This window comes from Meleagris gallopavo, chromosome 19, assembly GCF_000146605.3.
Source record: "Meleagris gallopavo isolate NT-WF06-2002-E0010 breed Aviagen turkey brand Nicholas breeding stock chromosome 19, Turkey_5.1, whole genome shotgun sequence".
Classification (NCBI taxonomy): domain Eukaryota; kingdom Metazoa; phylum Chordata; class Aves; order Galliformes; family Phasianidae; genus Meleagris; species Meleagris gallopavo.
The window spans coordinates 2143527-2164882 of NC_015029.2; the positions used below are offsets into that span (position 1 = coordinate 2143527).

A 21356-nucleotide genomic window follows, 5' to 3' on the forward strand; every position below is an offset into this window, starting at 1 on the left:
ACCCCAAAAAATTATGAAGAAAAGCCTAAAATGAAAAGCAGCTAATGCTTGGGGTCAGGCACCCTTCCCAGGCCTGGCCACTGGCTGCCTTCTGCACTTTGCTGCAGCGTGTAGAGCTGTGCTCAGTGTCTGATCAGGCTGTACAGCCTGGAGATGGAGGTTTGTTGGTGTCTGGGTGATCCCAAGCTCTGCAAAAGGGTTGGAAGGACTTCTTTGGGGGGAAGAAACACTCAATTCCACCAGAACATGTCTGCTTGATTAATCAAAACATCCCCAAACTAAAAAAGAAAACAAAATAATGCTGTTTCCAGTGGCCAATTATGTTACACGAGGCATTTTCAGCATGTGTGTGTAGGAGGCAGAGGTAGGAAGACAACTTTGTTATGAGACATTTCTTCCCCCCAGCCAGGGGCTTGGAGGCGTTTCCAACATCGAAGCACCAAGGGTGGCCCCTCAGCCATTCACCAGGTAAAAGGAAATGGAGACACGGATATCTTTGCAAATGAAAAGTTGATTTTGCTCTCTCTCCAGCGTGGGAGGGAGATGATCGTTCTGGTTATCATCATTCCCTTCTTGTTCTTCATTTGCTGGGCTCAGTGGGAGCGAGGAGCTCCTGCCCCGTACCCCTCACAGTGGATGTGCATCACATTTCACAGCTCTTGCTGTTCCCTGTGGAACCATCTGTGCATGGTAAAACCCACTATCCCATGCTACTTGTTGTGGTGAAATCCTGATGGATGCCTGGAGAAAACCCAGGAGTCCTTGTCCCATTCCCTGCAGGATGCAGACACATCCTAAAGGAGTACACACTGCTCCTACTTCCACTGCCCCAAGCAGAGGATTGGGTTTTGATCAGTGTTTTGGCTCTGGAGGCATTCATCTCAATGGGAATGAGAGGCCTGAAAGGTTCTCAAGTCTGATGAGGGCTCCTGAGAAGGAAAGCCATGAAGCCTTGAGTTTTTGGATCTGGGCAAGTTTTGCTCTCTGGCTGCCCTGGGAAGTCTCCTGAAGCTGTGCCAATGCGAAGTGGTGGTGCCCAGCATGCAGCACTCACAGCCAGGGTGCTGCTGGAGCCAGGCTCATATATGGCTCTGAGGAGGCCAACAGAGTATGAATGCAACAGCAATGCAATGCTTTGTGAATCTCCAGAGGGTAAATACATTAGATCAACTTACAAGGCATGTATGCTCATATTTAGGGCAGTAGTCATAGCTTTACACAGCCATGGGGTCCTGTCACCAGGCAGTGTATGGGAGCAAATGTTTTTTTGCTTCTTGGGCATTGGTTAAGACTTGGATTTGTTTTGCTTGCTCTCATGTTGTATGCAAAGATATCTGATTTACAATTTCTCTGTGGCTGCTTTGCAATTTCTGAGCGGTTGTCACATCCCCTCTGCTGTGATAAGCCATGAGAGTTCCTCCCAACGGCACGTGGCACAGCACTGATCTCCATGTTGCCCAATGTCTTTATATGCTGACATGGTCTTGAAAATGGGCAATTTCCAGGAGCTACCGGTTGTTCTGTTAACTAGGAAGGATAAATGATGGTGAAATCCTGTGTGTGTGGGTGTGTGTATCCCCTCAGGACGTGTGCTGGTGAAGTCAGGTGGGTGTCCAGCACATGCTACTCCTGGTGAGTTAGAAATAAAGACAACAGAGCAATGGTGCAAGGGATCCACCAGTAATATAGCCGTGATTGGAAGTGGAGAAAGAAGGCTGTAGTGTAGGAGAAGAGTAATTGCTTTCTCTATTTGCTATGTGAAGATTTTTCCTTAGCTGCTCCCCAACAGATACACTCCTGAATGTCTTCTTGGCCATCGCCGTTGACAATCTGGCCAACGCCCAAGAGCTGACCAAGGTAAGTACGTGACTTCTGGTTCTTCAAACTTGGGCCACAGCTGCTGGACCTGAAGCAGAGACTTCCATTCAGTCTGTGTGCCAATTTACACTGCTGATAAGAACCCAGAGGTCCGCTCTCATTCAGTTCTGTTTGGTTCTCCAGGCTTGTTTCTGCAAACTGTTCCATTTCTTGACGCCAGGGCAGGCAGCAGGCATTGCTCATGTCGCTGCTGTGTGGAGGTGAACACACTTTTGTAGCTTTTGCTTTTTTCAAGAGCAGGGGCGAAGGAATTAATGGGTTTTGGCTGACTCATGTGTCTGAGGCTTCGGCGTGGGGAGTCACAGGTGGTGTGTGGCTGCCTTTGCTGTCTCATGCTGGTGCTTCGTGTGTTGTGGAGTTTGAATCAAAGAATTAATATTCTCCAATCAACTCTGGAAAACAATTTGAAGAGGTCACTGTGAGTTTAAAGCCAAAATGTTGGAACCTTCCCACCTCCTACCAGGTGCAGAGAGCAATCCAAGGCACAGCACAGGCAGAAAGCCGAGTCCTGGCACGAGCTGGAAGTGTCACTGCTGGAGCTCTGCTGTGTGCTTAGATTTATACTGAGCATTCCCTATGGAAACAGCCTCTGTACAGCACAGAAAGGATTCCAATTGCTGCAGTTTGCATTCGGGTTATTGCACACTTTTTGTTCCTCACTGTGGGGTACTCAGTGATGTTCAGCAGCACTTGGCTTGGTTTGCACACCTTTGCTCTCACGAGGTGGAGGTGGATGTGCACAGCCCATTGCCCTAAGCCAATGATTGCTGGTGCAAAAGCCCTCTATTTGCCTTAGCAGCTATATTTTACAACTTCTGCTTGTATAGTTGGGTAATGAAGCTCATCCTATTTCTTTCTTAATCCTTATAGCACTTTCTCCTGAATATTTCAGCAGCTGACTGGAAGGGTTAGAAACCTGACTTTGTTTATGTTTATAAAGTATAATTAAATATTGATGGATTCAGCGGCATTGCAAAATCATAAAGCTTCTTGAGAAACTTCTTTTTTTGCTTTAATTTTACTTATGATTAAAAAAAAATCTCTAGGAGTTTCAAAAGCAGAGGGAAAAGATTAAAGCAATTCAATTGTATAGCATACCTGGAGAATGAGAGATTTATTGCTAAGTAAATATGATCATGCAAAACCAAAAATGGCCTGGAGTTATAATTAAGTTACTCAGGAGTCAGTTGATCTCAGGAGATATTCTTGACATTTATGCTGTAAAACTAATCAAGATCGGTGCTGCATAAACTGTGGGAGAACCATAAGCAGTTTGTACCGCCTCTATTCTGAGAAGACAGAAAGCTTCCCAGATAGACATCAGGACTGAAGCATTTTAACCAGCATTCCCAGTTCTGGATGTGAATTTGGATTTCCTTTATTGTGAGTCTGGGACGTTTTCTTGTTTGCCTTAGTTTGGCCCTGTGACCTGTACCAGGGGGCACCAGAGCTGCAGCTGTGTTTAACTTGATCATCTGTTAGAGAACTCAGCCTGGAGAAAAGGAGGCTGTGGGGTGACCTCACTGCAGCCTTACAGTACCTAAAGGAAGCCTACAAACAGGAGGGGAGTCAACTCTTCGGGAGATAAGGGGAGATAACAGCAGGACAAAGGGAAAAGGTTTGAAGTTGAGGGAGGGAAGACTGAGGTTGGATGTCAGGGGGAAGTTCTTTTCTATGAGAGTGGTGAGGTGCTGGAACAGCTGCCCAGAGAGGCTGTGGATGCCCCGTCCATCCCTGGAGGTGTTCAAGGCCAGGTTGGATGGGGCCCTGGGCATCCTGGCCTAGTGTTAGATATGGAGATTGGTGGCCCTGCATGCACAAGGAGGGATGGAGCTTCATGATCCTTAAGGTCCCTTCCAACCTGGGCCATTCTATGATTCTATGAACAAATCTGTTATCCAGCCTTTGCCTCTCCATCCCTGGGTCTTTCTCCTTTCTGTGTTGGCTCTGATTTTACAATGGCTCAAACTGTCCCAGCATTCTACACTTCTCAGAACTATCTCCAATCCCTCTAGGCTGCTCTCTGCTTTTTTTTTTTTTTTCCTATGAAAATTTTTTCTTCTTGTTTGCTAATTCAGTGTAGACTCTGAAATTGTCCCCCAAATTTGCTTCCAATTTTCTCTTTGGTGATGCAGCATGACACAACAGCCCTGCCTGCAGTGTGGGGGTTGGAGCCAGATGATCTTTGAGGTCTCTTCCTACCACTCTAGGATTCTCTGCCATTCTTCATGTTGGAGTGGGAAGCTGCCATGGGTGAGCTGGGAAGCCCTCTGCCTTCCTAAAAAACACCTGAAAGCTCCAGATACGTCCTCTGATCTCTGCTCCATACAATCTTGGAGAAGGCTGGATAAAAACATGCAGTAGGAGGGATGTGTGGATTTTACATAAAATTAGTTCAGAATTCCCCAGATACTATAGGTTGAAGACAAGAGAGTAGCAGCCATGGAGGCTTCTCATGCAACCCAATGGAGAGGTCTTTAATTGGGTGTTAACTATGCACATCATTATTATTAGCACTGAAGCCAGGCTTTACCATGTGGTAAAATATGGTTTTGATGAAGATGTAGAACTCAGCTCCTGTTTACACTTCTTTGGTCCCTATAGGCAGTGCCTTTATCAATGAGGTGATGATGGAGCTCCCAGAGGTGGCTCTAATGTCACAGTTCAGAGCTCACTTCAGTCATGCACCGTCAGCCCTGTGTGCTTCAAACAGAGCAGGATGATCCCATGCCCCCATGAGACACTGCAGCACACATAGCAGGCAGGGAATTAATTAACATTTGTAAAGTGATCACAGATCTCTGTGTAGAAGGAGCTACTGAAATATTATTAAGCAGTCATCTGATAAAGAATGTGCTTGCTCTGAGTTAGGGATGGCTGCCTTTATGGCAGTGAACATTTTGCTGTGCTATGGATGTGCTGGGGAGCATAGAGTGGAAGCTAGACATTTTATAAAGACAGTAAAATTTGCACCTGGTGCTTTAGTTGGACAAAAATAAAGAGCTCCCCAAGAGAAGAAACTGCTTCAATATACCTGCTGAAAGAAAAACCTTGGAAGACTCCTCTTTGGGGAATTTATTTCTCAAAATATCCATATTCTGCAGATAGTACTGATTTACAGGCTGCTTCTAAGCCATCAATAAATTTACTGGAAGTCAGCCATTGAGAAATATGGACTGCTGACTTGGTGTAAGGCTTCAGCAAGGCTTCTGTTGGTGGCCTGTCCCATTCTTTATTCATCACAGTAAGAGTTTTTGTTATAGTTGTGTTAATGTTTGGAAAGGAGGCAGCCTGAAAGGAAATTGTAATGGCACCAGATTTTTTAATTAATTACCTATTATTTCTTTTTCCTCCTAAAGGAGAAAAGGCCTTCAGGATGGGTCCCTGAGCACTCCAGGGAGGTTGGACTAGAGGACCTTTAAGCACTCCTTCCAACCCAAACGATTCCCTGATAAACCTACGTGCCTTCCTATTTCAAAGTTGGATGTCTTACTGTTGTTTTTCGTTGTTTTAAACATAACTATTTCACAGTTTACCTCTGAAGGGCAGATGCAGGTCTGGGGTCCTTGACAAAGGAGCTGCTGACTGCTCTCATCTTGACATGTGGTTCTTCCCTGACAGTGGTGCGGATGTTGCCATAGTGTCTGTACTTTGGCCTGATTTTCTTATCACAGAATCACAGAATGGCCCAGGTTGGAAGGGACCTCAAGGATCACAAAGCTCCAACCTCCCTGCCACAGTCAGGGCCACCAACCTCCACATTTAATACCAGCCCAGGCTGCCCAGGGCCCCATCCAACCTGGCCTTGAACACTTCCAGGGATGGGGCATCATGTCCTATCTAAGTTAACTACCTGGAAAGTTCAAAGGAAGTTCAAGCCATGTGACTACTGGAGTTGAATGGGATGCTGTTTGTTTTGCTTTTTGTTCTCATTCCAGTCCTAAAGATCCTACAGTTTGATTTTAAGCAGTGTTCTGTTGTAATTACAGCAGGTGGAAGGAAATAAATCACAGTTGTACTTTGTGGGAACTTGCAATCCCAATAATAACCCTCATAGGTGATCTGACGGATATGTAGAACTCACAAACATGACCAACTTTCTGAGCTGTGCTCGACTCTCCCTTTAATCTGCTTCACTCTAATCTGTCTTCTCCTTTCCGTTTTCACCCACTACATCTACGGTGATACACCTGAGATCAGTGGTAGTGTTTGGGATAAAACTGGTGTGAGCAGGGTCAGTCAAACCCTTTGTTATCTGCTGGGTCTATTGCTTCAGATAGTTCATGTTGGCTTTGGGAGTGTCCTATTTTGTTAGGATGTAGGCTTCTGAATGTTTTTGCACATGTAAATGTGTGATGAATGAGGCTGCCTTTACCCCAGAGGTGTCACAGTTCTGCTCAGGTCTCTCCCTCTTGTGCCAAAGCACTGAGTGATAAGAAGAGACCCAAAAGAGGTAAGAGCTTCACAAGGGAGATGCATTCTCAATAAAGATGCACTGAGCACTTGACCAAACCCTGTGTTTCTCATCTCTTTGCTGAGAGAGAAACCCTACCTTGCAAGATGTTTTGAGATTCTGCCTTATTTTAACGAATTTCCACTTTTCTCACGGCAAAGCAGTGCCAGTCACATTGCACCCATTCTTTGGGGAACTCCAGGTATTGTCGTTGCACCGTGCAGGCTCTGATCTGTCTGATTTTCTGCACCAGGATGAGGAGGAGATGGAGGAAGCCACCAACCAGAAGCTCGCCCTGCAGAAGGCCAAGGAGGTAGCAGAAGTCAGCCCCATGTCTGCAGCCAACATTTCCATAGCCGCGTAAGCACTGTTTTATTATTTGAGACTTCAATTTTGTGGTTTCTGTTTCTCAGTGCTGTTACTCGTCTGTTCAACTGGAGCATCCTGTAGCACTCTGTGAACGTTTTACACCATCTCTGTTACTGATAGGGCTTTAGGTTGACTGAACACTTCAGTGCTGATCACTTAACCGTGGATTGCAGTACTTCTTTCAGTTTGTTACTTTTTTTCCTTGTAACGTCTCATCTTTTGCCTTGTTATAACTGTAATTTAGAAGGTTTTTTTTTTTTTAAGCTGTCCTAAGATAGATTTCACCAGGTGAAGTGTTAATATCTATTTCACTTTGGATCTATAATTCTGGGAGGTATGTGTACATAATTACATTAAAACTATTGTATGATAAGCATAAAGCTGTCCCAGGGGACCCTTTTTTAAGGGGGAGTTTAATCCACTTCATCATAGTCAACGAGCCAAATGGAGCCAGTTTGTTATATGTGAAAGAAAAGAATGTTGTTCACTTGACTATCTTCTCCTTCCCATTTTTATGTTTTGCAATTTCTGCTTTAATCATCTATTTATGCCATATCTGTTTGTTGGTTTTAAATATAATCCTCTTCTTACAATGATTTCCTGTCCAGTCTAGACAAGAAGTCACACAAGGACATTTGCTTTTGTTCTTTGTTGAATTTCCTGGAGCTATTATTTTATAGCAGAAGATAATGATGCTAACTTTCTTCTATTTTTAATCAACAGTACAGCGCGTGTGAAGAGTTTTTAGAAACCAGAAAAAGCACTTTAATGGAGCTAAGATTGCTCACCGCATTGTTAGTTACTTAAAATAACCTTGTTCCTTGACTTTTTCACCATGTTTTCACCTGGTTTTCTATATCACAGGGGCAGTTTTGTGACCAAAATTGTAAGTGAGTACAAAATCATGGGTTTCTGGTTCTTTTTGCTTGAAATTGTATCTGCCTAGATCCTGCCATGTGTAAAAGCAGGTTATCAGGCTTACAAGTGAACACGTGGATGTGCAGTCCGTTCCTTCCACATCTACAAACCATGGCAACATCCATGGTATTGGAGGCCATCCACTATCCTGTGGCATCTAAATGTCCTGTGGCATCTATTTATCTCTCTGTGGTGCCAGTGAGGTGCTTACAAGGGCACTTGCAAAGCATGCTGAGCTTTAGTTTGGGGAAAAAAAAAAACACAAAAAACACTCAGAAAGTCAATAGGTTGATGACCAAATGGATAATAACCCACAGAAGGCAAGGGAGAAGCTAGGTGTACTGTGAGAGAGAAATAGAAATACAGATGGGTTGCTGGCTGATGATCCAAAAAGTGTTTAATGACTGCATGCCAAAGCAATATTTAATATAGAAATTAATCCGTAGTGAGAACACCAGAGATACATAGCAGCTACAGCTTTAGGGGTTGCAGCACTGATGCCTGAGGTACTGTTATCCTGCCCAGTAGGGCTGATGACAGGGACTCATGGTTGACAGCTAAACATACCCTGGTATTTCTTATGGTCCTGAAGGCAGAGCAGATGCTGTGTCGATGGCAAGACTTGTTAAATCAAACTCTGTTGTTATTCAAGCCTGGACGTGCTGATGGGATCCCACCATAGCTTTGGTGTGAGGAACCATGAATGGCTCAACACCTTGGAGAATGAAAGGTGCTGGGTATGCTTGGAAACAGGATTCTTGGCTTATGGGAACATCACTGCCAAAAACAAAGCTCTGTAGAAATTGGGTAGCCTGTCCTGGTTTCAGTAGAATTTTTTCTTCATGGTGTGTGGTATGATGCTGTGCTTTGGCTTTAGGAGAAAAACAGTGTTGGCTGTTGAGCAAGTCAGGGAAAAGCTGGGACTGAGACACCGAGGTCCAGCTGCAAACCCTGTTCTGGATCTACATTACCAGTTTACCTTTAGAAATACTGGTTTTGTTTTTTTCTACTTCAGTTTTATTTTCGAAATGTAGGAAAACGGTTTTCTGCAGCAATGGGCATCCGTGTCGCGAGTCAGTACTCTGAGAACATCATCATTTTCTCTGCCTTCACCAACAAAACCAGGTCTGTCAGGTGTTGAAACACAGAGGGCACCATGACTTGCATTTCTTCAACGATATTCACATCCCGGTGTGCTTGTCCACCTCCTGCTGAGGTGCTAAAGCCGACCTGGGGCTCAGGCTGGTGAAAGTCCCCTTGCTCATCCTGCTGTTTCACCAGTGAAGTGCTGTGCTTGCTGTTTTGCTGCTTTCCTTTGTCAGTCCCACATCAAGGACTGTGAGAGCACACCTTCCTCTAAGCCTCCTTCAAGGCCATTGCATACTCTGTAGTGTACCTGCTTCTCCACCTCTAGCATTTTTGCTATGCAAATACAGAGCACAGTTGTGGTTTGCGTGCTCGTGTCCCTGCAGTTCATCTGCAATGGCTCTCTGCTATTTAAGCCTCTCAGCAGCTCAGCTCTGGGAAATGTTTACTGCATCATTTGCAAAATACAATTTTCTGGACTTACGAACCCGTTTGCTAATTTACTGTGTCAACCTGCTCGCAGTGTCTGTGACCTTCACAGCTCCACGTGATCCACAAATTATTTTATTGCTTGATGCGTGGTGAAGCACTACTACATAAAGGGGTCTGTTTTGATAAAACAGTCACTCTTACAGCAGCATCCAGATCTCATCTGTCTTGCAACTGGCTCAAGGTGCTTTATTACAATATTCAGCCTGCACTTAGTTTGTACCTCATAACTCAGTGCTCTCCCAGGATGTCTGTGTCTTCTGCTCCGCCAAAGGACTTACACGAATGGATTCTTCTGACCACAATTCCTTTCTTCACCTGGTGAACTCTATCCCAAATGGGCCTTTCTGTTTTCTGTTTCTTCAAGATTTAAAAACTAGGATGGTGTGTTGTTTCTGTCACTGTTGCAATTTGCTTTAAAACAGAATATTTGTTTAACATAAGCTATTGTGCTTTAATTTTAGCCCATTGTTTCATTCTTATTTTTGTGACTTTTGTTTTCTGTTTAGCATTTTCCTTGCTTTGTTGTTTCTGGAGGTGAGTTTCTGGGTTTGTCCAGTTTGCCCAGCATTGTCTTTAAGACCCTCTGTTCTGTACAACGTTGAAACCACTCAGCCTCTGGAACTGAGCAGCTGTATGGATCGATGGGTCTTTGAGCAAGCCATTGGTGCAGCTTCCCTGGTGGTGAGAATGGAGGAGGAGGGAAAATGGGGCAATGAATGTGCAGAGCACCTCAAGGTGTCAATTGAAGGAGTGCTGCCAGGCTGATTTCCACGGGCAGCACAAAGACTCCACTGCAAATGGTTTTACATTCCGTGGATGAACTTGTCTCTTTGCCAACCCAAAGCCTGAGCGCCCTGCCTGTTCTGTTCCGGCCAGAGCTGCACCAATGTCCCGTACAAAAGGGGCTGAACCAAGCACACAGGACATCATGGGCCAGCAGGTCAGTGGGAGAATTCATGAGCCCAAAGCCCAGCACGAGTTTTGCCCACAGCTGCTCCAGGGACCCCGTATTGCTGACTAAAACTGCCTCCACATTTATTTCTATGCATTTTCCATTGGCCTGCCTTGGGAAGAATCTTAAGATAGCATTCACAACAGAAAGCAAATGCTAAATTTGAAGGAACCTACCATGTAGTCACGTCTGAGTCATGCTAAGAGAAACTTATGCCTCTTTTTTTTCACTTAGTGTTTCTTAATTCTACGTAATATTCTCATTGTGGTAGCCAGACCAAAGGAAATGATCCAAGCATTAGCTGTGGGGTGTGAGTTCTCTATGGAAGAATTATTTCTCAGATATGATGGATGACACTTTGTAGGAAGTGGTAGAGACTGTTATGGCACCAGAGCTGAACACTGTCTGTAGGTTTGACCACTAGAATTTTTCAAAACTTGACAACAACAGCATCAACAGAACCCCAAAGACCTCTCCTGGTCCTGCCTGGTTTCTACTGGTTCCTCACAAGTTTGATCCAAGCAGCTGATGTGTTAATTGCATGCCTACAGGTAAATACTACCTGGTAACACGAGTGAGCTGATTACTCATTAACAAACTGTGAGGGCAAACAGAGGTGGCACTTCACAGTGACTTCTCAGAGGTGTCTGTCCCTTTTGTACAGGTCTGGGGACAAAGGGAGGGGGGAGCTGCTTTATCTCTCTAGGACATTTTTCCATCTCAGAGGCTCCATGTTTTCCTTTTGTCTTGGGAAATACCGTGGTCTGTTTCAAAATCCCTGTTGGGCTGCTGGTACCCAACAGAACCCAGCAAGATGTATGCCTGAACACTCACCACAGTTCCTGTGTTTGACAGTGTGTAGACTAGCAGAGATGTTCTTTCTCTCTTGCTGGCGTGTGACTCCTTCCCTTTCTTTTCTCCTGATGTGTGTGGATGTGTGAGGTACTGTGATTCCTCCCGGTAGCTTTCCTTTTTGCCCTTGCTGTTGATGTAACGATGACCCTAACGGCTACACAGAAAGACACTCTCGTGCTCTGTGTCCCTCTCAATGGTAAGTAAAGCTCAAGTACTTTGTCATTTCGACTTGGAAAAGGAGGCTGTCTTTGTTTTCGCTTTCCACTCTGCAATTCTAGTGGAAATTTAGTCGGTCACGGTTTCAAAAAAAGTCCAGGAGTCAACCTGGAATGCTGCAGGACTTGCATAACGCTGTCTGGCCAGGTTACAAGGATATTTGGCAGGATCACAGCATGGCCTCCACCCTGCACTGCACCAAATGAGGCAGGGATACATGCAAAGATAAAAGCGAGCCTTCTGCTGCGTGGCATTGAGAGCTGCTTTCAGCAATTCAAAGCAACAGTTCTGCAGGTGTTGCACAGTGTCGGTGCTGACTCCCAGGTAAATGAAAGCAACCCAGTATGTTCTCCTCTATCACAGCTTTCCCTCCTGTTTTGCTCAGTATTTCCTTTCCTGTGCTTAAGGCGTTTGTGCAGGCAGGGGCTGTGGAAACGTGGAATGTAGAAAACACTGAAGTTTGGGCAGAACACTTTACCAGATTGTTTGCTCCAAGTGAAATGTTCACAAACACCTTTCATAATGCCATTACACTGCAGTTTTCTTGGCCTCTGGGTGGTTGAGTTATACACTCCACCTGGGCCAACGCTTCTGTTCAAGGTATTCTGGTAATTTTAAGGAAATGTGTATTTAAAATTCTACTCCTGTGGTATCCAAAGAACATTAGATTTTTAATTGGACCTTCTGGCTTTGATAACGTTGGTTGTTTGAAGATTGAAGGAAAAAATGCTGCAACTGAAAAGACAAATTCAGGAGGTGAAGGGATTTTATCTTTCCTTCATCTGAGAGAGTTCTTCAGATGATGTGAATTTATAAAAGTTATTGTTTATAACTGTGAATAATTAGCACCTCAAGCCAAGAACTGTCAAGATATTTAGAAACCTGGTTTTGAGTAGGTCTCCTACCAGAGAAAGAATTAACTCAGTGTAATTCAGCTGCGTCTGTATTCAGAAACCCCCCGCACAGAATCATAGAATGGCTCAGGTTGGGAGAGATCTCTAAGATCCTCCCATTCCAACCCCTGCTGTGGGCTGGCTGCCCTCCACCAGGCCAGGCTGCCCAGGGCCCCATCCATAGCCTTGGGTGCCTCCGTGTAATGGCATCTACACAAGTACACACTGAATGGAGGAGAACCTACAAAATTAGATGTGAATTGAAACAAAATTTGGATAGCGGTCAGTCCCGTGCCTAAGATGCAGCAGACCTATGGTTTTTAGACATGGCAAGCCATATTCAGATGGCCTGAGCTCAGACACACGCCTGCATCTGGCTGAGGAGAGAGGTAGGTGCCTCTGCAGAGAGCATCCTATGCAAGATGGAACTGATGAAGCCTAGCACCAGCTGCTGCAGCTCAGGTGAATTTGGGTTTGGATTTGGGTTCTCCAAGCACAGCCCAGGGTCCTCCCTGTAGCTGGGGCTCCTCTCTGCTCCCAGGCACTTCCTCCTCTCATATCAGGGTGCCAGAGTGGGAACGAGCAGCCTTGCACCCTGCTCCCACTTGAACTAATGATTGCAGCACAGCTGTAACAGCAATCACCACCTGTTTCTACAAAGGCTTCTGCCCTGAGGTCCTAAAGATGACTTCTGTAGAGGACTTTCAGTGTGTGAGTATAACATATGGAGGCATAAATTCCTAATATCATTGTGTGTCTTTTGGTTCACCTTTTAATTTTTGTTTCCCTTTTGGTTCCATTTCGGTTGTTTCCTTGTTAACTAGAAGGTGGTGTGTCTCTGGCTTCCACACTTTCTGAAGCTTGCCTGGTCTCCTACCAAGATGCACGCTGCAGTCTGCATTCGATAGGACACAGCCTGTATGAGTCTTTTCCTGATGTCTCTTATGGTTTCTCTTCTCTTCTTCGTTTTTTTTTTTTTTTCCTTTTTTTTCTTCACTTTTTGTTTTCTTTGTTTGTTTTGTTTTTGGCATGTGCAGTTTTGTAAAGCAAACTCGAGGTACTGTATCTCGCAGCTCGTCAGTCTCCAGCGTAAATTCACCGTGAGTTGCTCTCTGTTACAATATTCAGTTAATGGATTTATGATACCTATATTTATAAACCTCCCTCTTCCCCCCCCCACTCTCCTGATGCCTTCACTCCCCACCTTGTTTTTTCCAAAAATCATTCCCATCATTGTGGAAAGCCTCCAGACCAACATATGGTGGAAGGACTGGAAAGTGTGCAACATTGCCACATAATGCTTGTGATTTGATCGTGAGCAACTCTGTAGTGTTTTGTATATTGACTGTGAGTTTTCCTCCTCCCTTCCTTTGTCCTCCCATCCCCCTAATTATTTCCCTCTGTTGCTTCCTTAATTATCTTCCCTGTTCTCCCCCCTGCCCTCATTTGATGGTTCATCTTATTCTCACTTGTACTTTGTTCTCTGTTTATTCTGTACTGGGCTGATGGCTTTGATGTTCCACCAGTGTTTGCACTTAGGGTTCAATAGGAGAACAGATGTCCACCATGAGTGCTCTCTTCAAATGAAAGAAAGCTGGAGGAGAACCTGAAAGAAACCTCTGGAATTGGGTCCAAGTGAGACCAAACTCCTTTGGAAATTCATACTCCTGAGAGCACGGTTTCTACCTGTGTTCTCTGACCTTCCTGAGATATTGCAAAAACGAGGCACTCATTGAGCTCCTATGCATCCGTGTCAGAGCAAACACAGTGGTAGACCTTCCATTCACTCCATGCACTTCCTAACAACCAAATCTTGCTGGCTTTGCTGTGAATCACGGGTGTGCTTTGACACCAGTGCAGGTTTGTAGAATATACCATCGTTCCCTGCTGACTAATACGACAAAACTTGTCACCAGCTTGTCACCAACCCATCTTAGCGCCTTTGCTTTGAGTTTTACTGTTACCATTTGACGTTATCTTTCTTCTTTAATGCTTTTGGAGAGACAAGTAAGTGCAATTCACTTGTGGGTTTGTCCTTACGTGCACCATAGCAGGGGTCAGCACGGTGAAGATGGAGTGAAGCAAAGGTTTTCCACCAGCTTCTCAACATCTGATTTGTTCCCAACCTCCTTGGGCTTTCTGGGGGCCCTTGTGCACTGGTGGATCTCAGGCTCATTTCTTGCAATGCAGTGCCTGGCTGCTGGGATTCCAGGCAAACACAGCATTATGGGGGGGAAGGTCTGCTGCTTTTTGGGTCTCTCACCCTGCCTTGCACTTGGTAGGAAGGAAGGCAAGAGGTGGAATGGAGAGCTTGGTTCAAGTAGTGATGCAGGGAGAGGTGCTGCCCAATTGTCTTCCTTCTCGTTGCTTGGGTGCACTCCAGCTGAAGTTGAACCGAACCAATCCAAGGCATGGATTTGTATGGTTGCAAATTAGGAATGAAATCTGAAAGAATGGAGTTTTGTTCCTTTTGCAAACTTCCAGAGATGGAGCTGTCACTTAAATTGTTCAAACAAACTGCAGGCACTGGAATCCCCTTGGAAGGAGGATCTGCCCACATTCAGTGGCTATCGAGATCCGTTGCTGTCTGCCCAGTAGCGACAGAGACAGTGCAAATTAGGAGGAGGCATCCTTGGATCTTATGACTTGCATCCATTCTATGAATTTTTACTGCCAAAATGTGTAGGTGGGCCTCTGCTAGGGTGGATTTTCAGTTATATGCTGCCCAAAGACAACTTTCTTTTGCCTGCACTTTTTTGTCTTAGCCAAGCTGGCCAATGACTGCAGCTTAACATCATGTTTCTCTACACATAAAGCCACTTTACCTCTCTTCAGTTACGTGAAGAGAGCCTGATTTGTAGGCAAATACAATTTGTGCTATCTGTAACAACACTGTGTGTTGTTTGGGCAGTAATCTGTAATTTCCTATGCAAAATGGGGCCATTTTGACAGATTAATTGAATGTGCATTTTATTCTCTGTGGGTATCCCCAGCATTTCCCTTGCATTTTTGCTGCAAAAATTCTTATTTCGGCTCAGTATCTGGACTCCATAACTGTGTGTGATGCATAGCAGTACCAACTGCTATTGAGCATCAGTAGAGCCCCTGTAAAGTGTGAAAGCATCCAAAGGTCTCATATATTCAGTATAAATGTCATTGTTAGAAATGTGTGGTTTTTATTTTTATTTTAAATTCAAATAGATAAACTCTTCTCAGGCACCAGCACCCCGTGTCCCTGGGTGAAGGTTAGTATTGGTTCCAGATGCTCTAACGTCAGTCTGTTCTCTTATTGTAACCATAATGATTGGAGAAGTGGTTGAAACTCTGTGCAAGATGAAAGTTGAGCGGTGGTCTCATCATTTAAAAAAGCTGTTAAAGGGTACAAAAAAACCCATTTCTGTTTGTCTTGGTTGCTAAAGAGGCAGAAAATTCCTTCTGCCTTCAACATCGGTAAGAACCAAGATCTGGAAATCCGTTCTTCCAAAAGAACAGAACTTATTCAAAATTCTTTAGAAAAAAATACCCTCCTGTATTTCAATATTCTTTCTTTAACTGTTCTTTGAAGGAAAATTGTAAAAGGGTAGAAAGTGAAAGATAAGCTACACGAGCTAGTTCCTTAACAAACAAACAAAAAAACCCAAACAACCAAGAAAACCCAAAGTGAGCCTTTTTCTGATCCTGATTCCAAGATTTTATGCTGTAACATTCACAATTTAAGCACTGCAAGTGGTATGAAGACCATTTTTTACTCACTGAAGAGAATTTTGCACAGACATGCTCTATTTCTTTAACTAAATCAACACATATATAAAATCCATACTGAAGTTAGCAATTAATTCCTATCTACATAGGTGATAATGCACAGCTAAGTGAGTGATTATGTTATGCTTTTCCAACTGAACGTATTTAAGAGTTATGGGACAGTGGGTTTTCATATGAATCATCATTATATAACAGTGGGTGATGAAATCCCAAATGGTGAATTTGAGGTTTTCTCTGTATTGCTATTGTTTATTATTTGTTTCTAATAGGATTCGGAGATGTTAGTCATTGCTTGGTCATGAGAAATGGTATGTTTTTCAGGCATTTTCTGGAATGTTAAATAGAATGAGAGCTGGGGATTTTACTTCTTTCCAGAAGTGCTGAGTGTCTGCACCTGCCAATGATTTAATTTTTTGTTAAAGACCGTAATTTGATTTTCTTGGAGTAGCTCCTTCCCACACCAACCATAACAGCTTCCAGCAGGACAGCAGCTCTCTCAGGGGAGGTTCAGGTTGGATCCTACGTAAATTTTCTTCTCAGGAAGACTGGTGATGGATCAGAACAGGCTGCCAGGGGAGGAGGGGAATCACCATCCCTGGAGGTGTTGAAGAAAAAGGGAGATGCCACATTGGGTGACATGGTCAGAGCAGTCACAGGCATGGGGCAGTGGCTGGACTATGTGATCTTAGTGATCTTTCCAACTGTAACGATTCCATGGTTCTGTGATTATGGTACAGCTGTCAGAATGTCCTCTAGAGAAGGAAATGTGCACATGTCAGAGGCCAAGGAGAAATAAAAGTAATAATCATAATTAAAAATTAAACGTCCCCAAGACTGAATTTCGGAGAACTTAATGCCTGTCTATAGATTTAACCTAGGAGTGCTTGTAGTAAAATCACCTCACAGTGGGTTAGCTTGTCATAAAATCAGGGTTTGTAGAAAGCTAAGTCTTGTTTTTATACTACTGGAATTATTATGTGATGTACTTAAATACATATACACATATTTAAAAACTTTTCCTATTGGAGAGATAGGAAGCAGCGTGCAGGTTGGTGAGCTATGGTGGAGTGAAATCATTCTGTCCTCCTTAGTGAAAGCATCTGATGGACCTTGCATCCCTGCAGAGCTGTATGAAAACTGGTGATGATGGCAGGCTTTGTATACTGAGCAGCAGCATATAATGGCTTCTGCTTCTCATAGGAAATCATGCCCATGGACACCTCCTGGGAGCAGCAACGAAGCATGAGATCTTTCCAAATTTTTGCTCAGGACACATGCAAAATGTAGCGTTTCAGGCCAAAGGACATTAGGAGGAAAATTGTGAAAAAAGCATATTTTTCTTCTGAGAAAATTATATATATATGTATACGTGTATGAATTTAATATATAAAACCAAAATCAAATTCAAGAGGAATATTGGAAGGGAGTGGGCAGCATTTCCCATTGCTGTCCTTGATAATGGTGTTTCTGTGATGTGCACCATCACACCCGCTCAGTGGGAGAGCACAGAGCATTTCCCAGGAGAGCCCAGGCAGGGAATGTGGCTCACAAAGAAGAAAAAGTGCTAAAGCATCCAGGCTCCAGCTCCCGGGTCATGGGCAAAGCAGAGTGAAGAGCCAGCAGTGAGCTCATCTGGAAGAAAATTGTTTTATCAAAGCAGAGATAAAGCTTTGTGTGTGTCCACCATGGACTGATGTGCTGCCTTTGTATTTTCTAAGTGGAAAATTCAAACATGGAGAATGCTGCTCCAAATGGATGCACAGAAAATCAGATTTATTTTTTTTGTTGCTGTTCTTGAAAGGTTTTTTATATCCCATTTTCTTGATACTCTATTTTAACAAGAAATTCCCTTCCACTTGTAATCAGAACATACTCTTTCATACCCACAATCTAATACCTAGGTATTTTTAACATCAAATTATTATGTTTGCAGTCAGATTTCATTCATTATTTACTACAGCAAAATTGTGAGGATTGCGTTTAGATGGCTGATTAAACCAGCAGTGCTGGGATGCAAAGTGCCATTAACTACGGCGCTGTTTTAAAAGCTTACAACAACAAAATCTTTGGTCATTATGGAACGGCTAAGATTGGAAGATGGCTAAAAGTATGCTTTCCTTTCCTGAGTGGTCTATACAGTGGCTGGCAGCATTTTTTATTTGAACCAATATTAGTCAACAGTTCATTAATATCAATTATAGAAAGATTTTATGGTTTTCTTTCTAGCTCTAGGATTTGCTTGACTGCTGGCTGCTTAATCCAAGGGATACTGATGGGACTTTCCCAGAGAAGCGTGTCAGCAGCAATAATAACCTACAGTGTTTTGACCCCGGAGGACAATGCTGGTCCCCCATTAAGGAGCACAGCACGTTCTGTAGACAGAAAATAAGAATGAGGAGTAATTGTAGAGAAAGTGCATTAGCACTGACCTTCGTATCGTGTCAGTACATCGGAGGTGATCAATGCAATCTTCTTTTTGCCCCCGCTTGGTTTTTCCATCTCGTCTGCAGATGTGGGTGCACAGGCGGCTGTAGGGGGACAGCTGTGCTGTAAGGTGACATTCCTGCTGTGCCACAGAAAGTTCAAAAGCTCTCCTTGGAGAGGAAGTGCAGCAGAGCAACAGGAGAGGAGAAGCGGTCGCACATGGCCGTGCTCAGTTGCTGTGGGAACATATAGGAAGCAAAAGCCCGATAAATGGAATTGGACAAGCAGGCAGCACGTTCCCTCCAGTTGCTGCTGCTTTCGCTCTGAAAAACCCTAAATGCTGTCCCCAGAGGGACCGACCTGCTCGGTTCCTTCGCTCCCATTTCCTGCAGCAGCTTTATGCGTGCTGTCACTTGCTCCAGATGTTCTCGACTGGGTTGAATGCAGTAATGAGCTTGCAGGCAGGCTGCGCGTTTTCCTGATTTCTGTTTTACTGCACTTTATAAATTTTCTGTGGGTTTTTTTTTTTCTTTTTTTTTTTCTGGTGAGTTTTCATGTGGAAAAGAGAAAGGATGCAGCCATTCTGAGCTTCCCGGTCTGGGACTTAGCGACCAACACCAGCATGTGGCTGCGTGGTGCTGTCAGTTGGCAATTACTTCCACTATTGGGTCAGTGCTAAGGGTGTATCTCACTTCTAGATGCTGTGAAATTTGAGCCTGTAATGCTGGTGTCTGTTGTAAAGAAGAGATTTTAGCAAAATAGGCTTAGTTAATGTGTGCCTTGCTGGGATTCTCCAGGTTCTTATTGGTGTGTTCACCCAGCTTGCCAAGTCAAGCACAACTGGACCCCTGGTACCACAGAGGTATTTGTGAGGCTGATTTGTGTTGTTGGAGTAAGTGAAACCACGAAAAGGCCCCTCCTGAAGCGAGACTCTTTGTCACAGCAGCCCATTCCTTCAGTTGGAGGTAAATGACCCCAACTTTCATAGGAGGGTTCTGAAATCCTCTGTGAATATGTTATTCTGCATCCCACCCCAGCGTGGTGCTCACCTGTGGAGCAGGAGGTTGTGCCGTGCTCCGTTTAGAGAGAGATGGAAGACCTCAGTCAGCATAAAGGCACTTTACCAACTCTAATTTAATGTTTTTTTTCCTATTTATCCCTTTGGTGTAGGCAGCTTTCTCTGGATGTTCAAAACACTAAGCAGAAGCTTGTCCTCACCCTGAGGACTTTCATTATGAAGTGAGAAATGTCCCCTCAGAACAATGCTGCGGAGCTCAGACATGCATGTGCATAGATCCAAGCTGCCTTGTTTCCCTGCGTGCTACAGAGGAGGTTTGCTTTCATTGCTCATAGTTTGGCAGTGCTAGATCTGCAGCACTGCAGAGCAAGGCATCCCTCCATCCATTCACCCATCCATCCCAGAAGATGTGCAGGGACAACTGTGCCAAGCAGCTCCATCTCTGATGGTGCAAGGCTGTAAATGTGGAGCATATGTCTTCACATAGGAAATACTCTATGGAGCAGCAGGGAAGGGGTCAGAGGTGGCTTTCCTGTTGCCCACTAATTCCCTCTGAAAACAAGTAAATGGCTGATAGTAGCTGAACCTTTCCCAGCACTGAACCCTAACGAATTACTGGGTTACTGACAGCTGTCCACCTCCTGAACCAGGGGTCAGTGGGGCAGCCTGGGGTGCTGTGCCCCATGAGCCCTCTGAGTGATACGTGGGACTCAGGTGGGATCTGAGCTATGTGCCCTGCATTGACACTTAGAGCCGAGGTTTTTGCCACTCATTCTTCTGCTGTGGTGTCAATCGGGCACTCAGCTGGTGGGAAGTTTGCCCTGGATGTGCCCCCTGGGAACAGCGAGGCTTAGATTTGTAGTTTCGGTGATAAGCTGTGCTCACCCTGATTTCTGGATTAAGATTGCTTCGCCTGCGTGCCCTCCTCCCATCTGCAGCGAACATTTAAGTCGGTTTTTTTGCCTCTTTTAGCAGAGCCAGGCAGCAGCACCCTCAGTGAAGAACCAAACCCCAAACCCAGCGGAGCATTTGAGACGCAAAGCCGTTCTGACAGCTCCCGCTGTGCTCTGTGAGCCCATCTGAATGCTGCCTCCCCGGGGGCTGAGCGTGGCGACAGATCCTGACACTCTGAATCAGCACAGACACACGCAAAAGCTGCTTTCTGCTATTGTCAGGGGAGCCTGGAGTGTATGTAAGGATGTCTGCTGCCCTATTCCTGCAGCCTTGTGTGGGGTGTGTGTTAAGTGGTTGGGGTTCGTGAGCACTCTGCAGCCCCTCCGGCCACTGAACCCAGGCTGATGTGTAGCAAATGGAGACATCAGCATGGTGGAGAGCAGCGTGGTGGAAGGGAAATGTTTTTTCCTCTCTGTGTTAAAAGTTGTTTCGTTTAGGAAGAAAAAAGGTGCCAACTTCAAGCTAGATCTGGAATTCCTCCATGGAAGCCAGTGGATTTACTTTGATTTTATGGGAAAGCAGAATGTGATTTGCAGTGTTTAGGATGAAAGGCAAATCTTCTCTTCCTGCATTGGCTGAGAATGTGACATTCACATGGAGTGGACAGAAACCAGGTGCTGTGCTGGAAAATCAAAGAAGTAAGGCAATGTCAACGGCGGTATTCCGGTTGTAGCAGAGAACAGGACAGAAAAGAGCAAGTGCTCCAGGGAATAGAAGTGTTCTCATCGCGTCTGCATCTGCATGTGGCTCTCCCAGTCCCTGGGTTCAGAAAAGTGCAGGGATTTTGGGAGAAGTCCCATGGGTTGCTTCACAGCTGCAGTTGTGCTGTACAATTTTGGTGGGCAGTGATTTATAATCCTTCAGATTACGCCTGAGGCTTTCAAGGGGGATCACCACCTTTTAGAAACCAAGAGAACTCCTTTCCTGAGGGCCTGTTTCAAAGTGCCTGAAGCGTGTGGGGACAAACTAACACTGATGATCCCGCTGGCTTTCCCTGCTCATGTTCTCTCTCCATTCCTATAATTTCTTTGGCTTAACCGTCTGATCCCCCATCTCAGCTGAAATTTCTTTTTTCTTTCTTTCTTT

The 21356-nt window shown here is 44.6% G+C and overlaps 1 protein-coding gene across 9 annotated transcripts in view; it reads left to right on the forward strand.

Annotated features, from left to right (window-relative positions):
• The window catches only part of CACNA1B (calcium voltage-gated channel subunit alpha1 B), a 259792-nt gene that overhangs the window by 169893 nt on the left and 68543 nt on the right, over positions 1-21356 (forward strand). For 5 of the 9 annotated variants that reach the window (XM_031556154.1, XM_031556156.1, XM_031556158.1 and 2 more), the window contains 3 exons: positions 1790-1857; positions 6585-6691; positions 13150-13212. In XM_031556154.1, the coding sequence (XP_031412014.1) occupies positions 1790-1857; positions 6585-6691; positions 13150-13212 (238 nt within the window). The remainder of the gene's footprint in view (positions 1-1789; positions 1858-6584; positions 6692-13149; positions 13213-21356) is intronic. The other 4 variants (XM_010720794.2, XM_031556155.1, XM_031556157.1 and 1 more) reach the window with 1 other exon arrangement.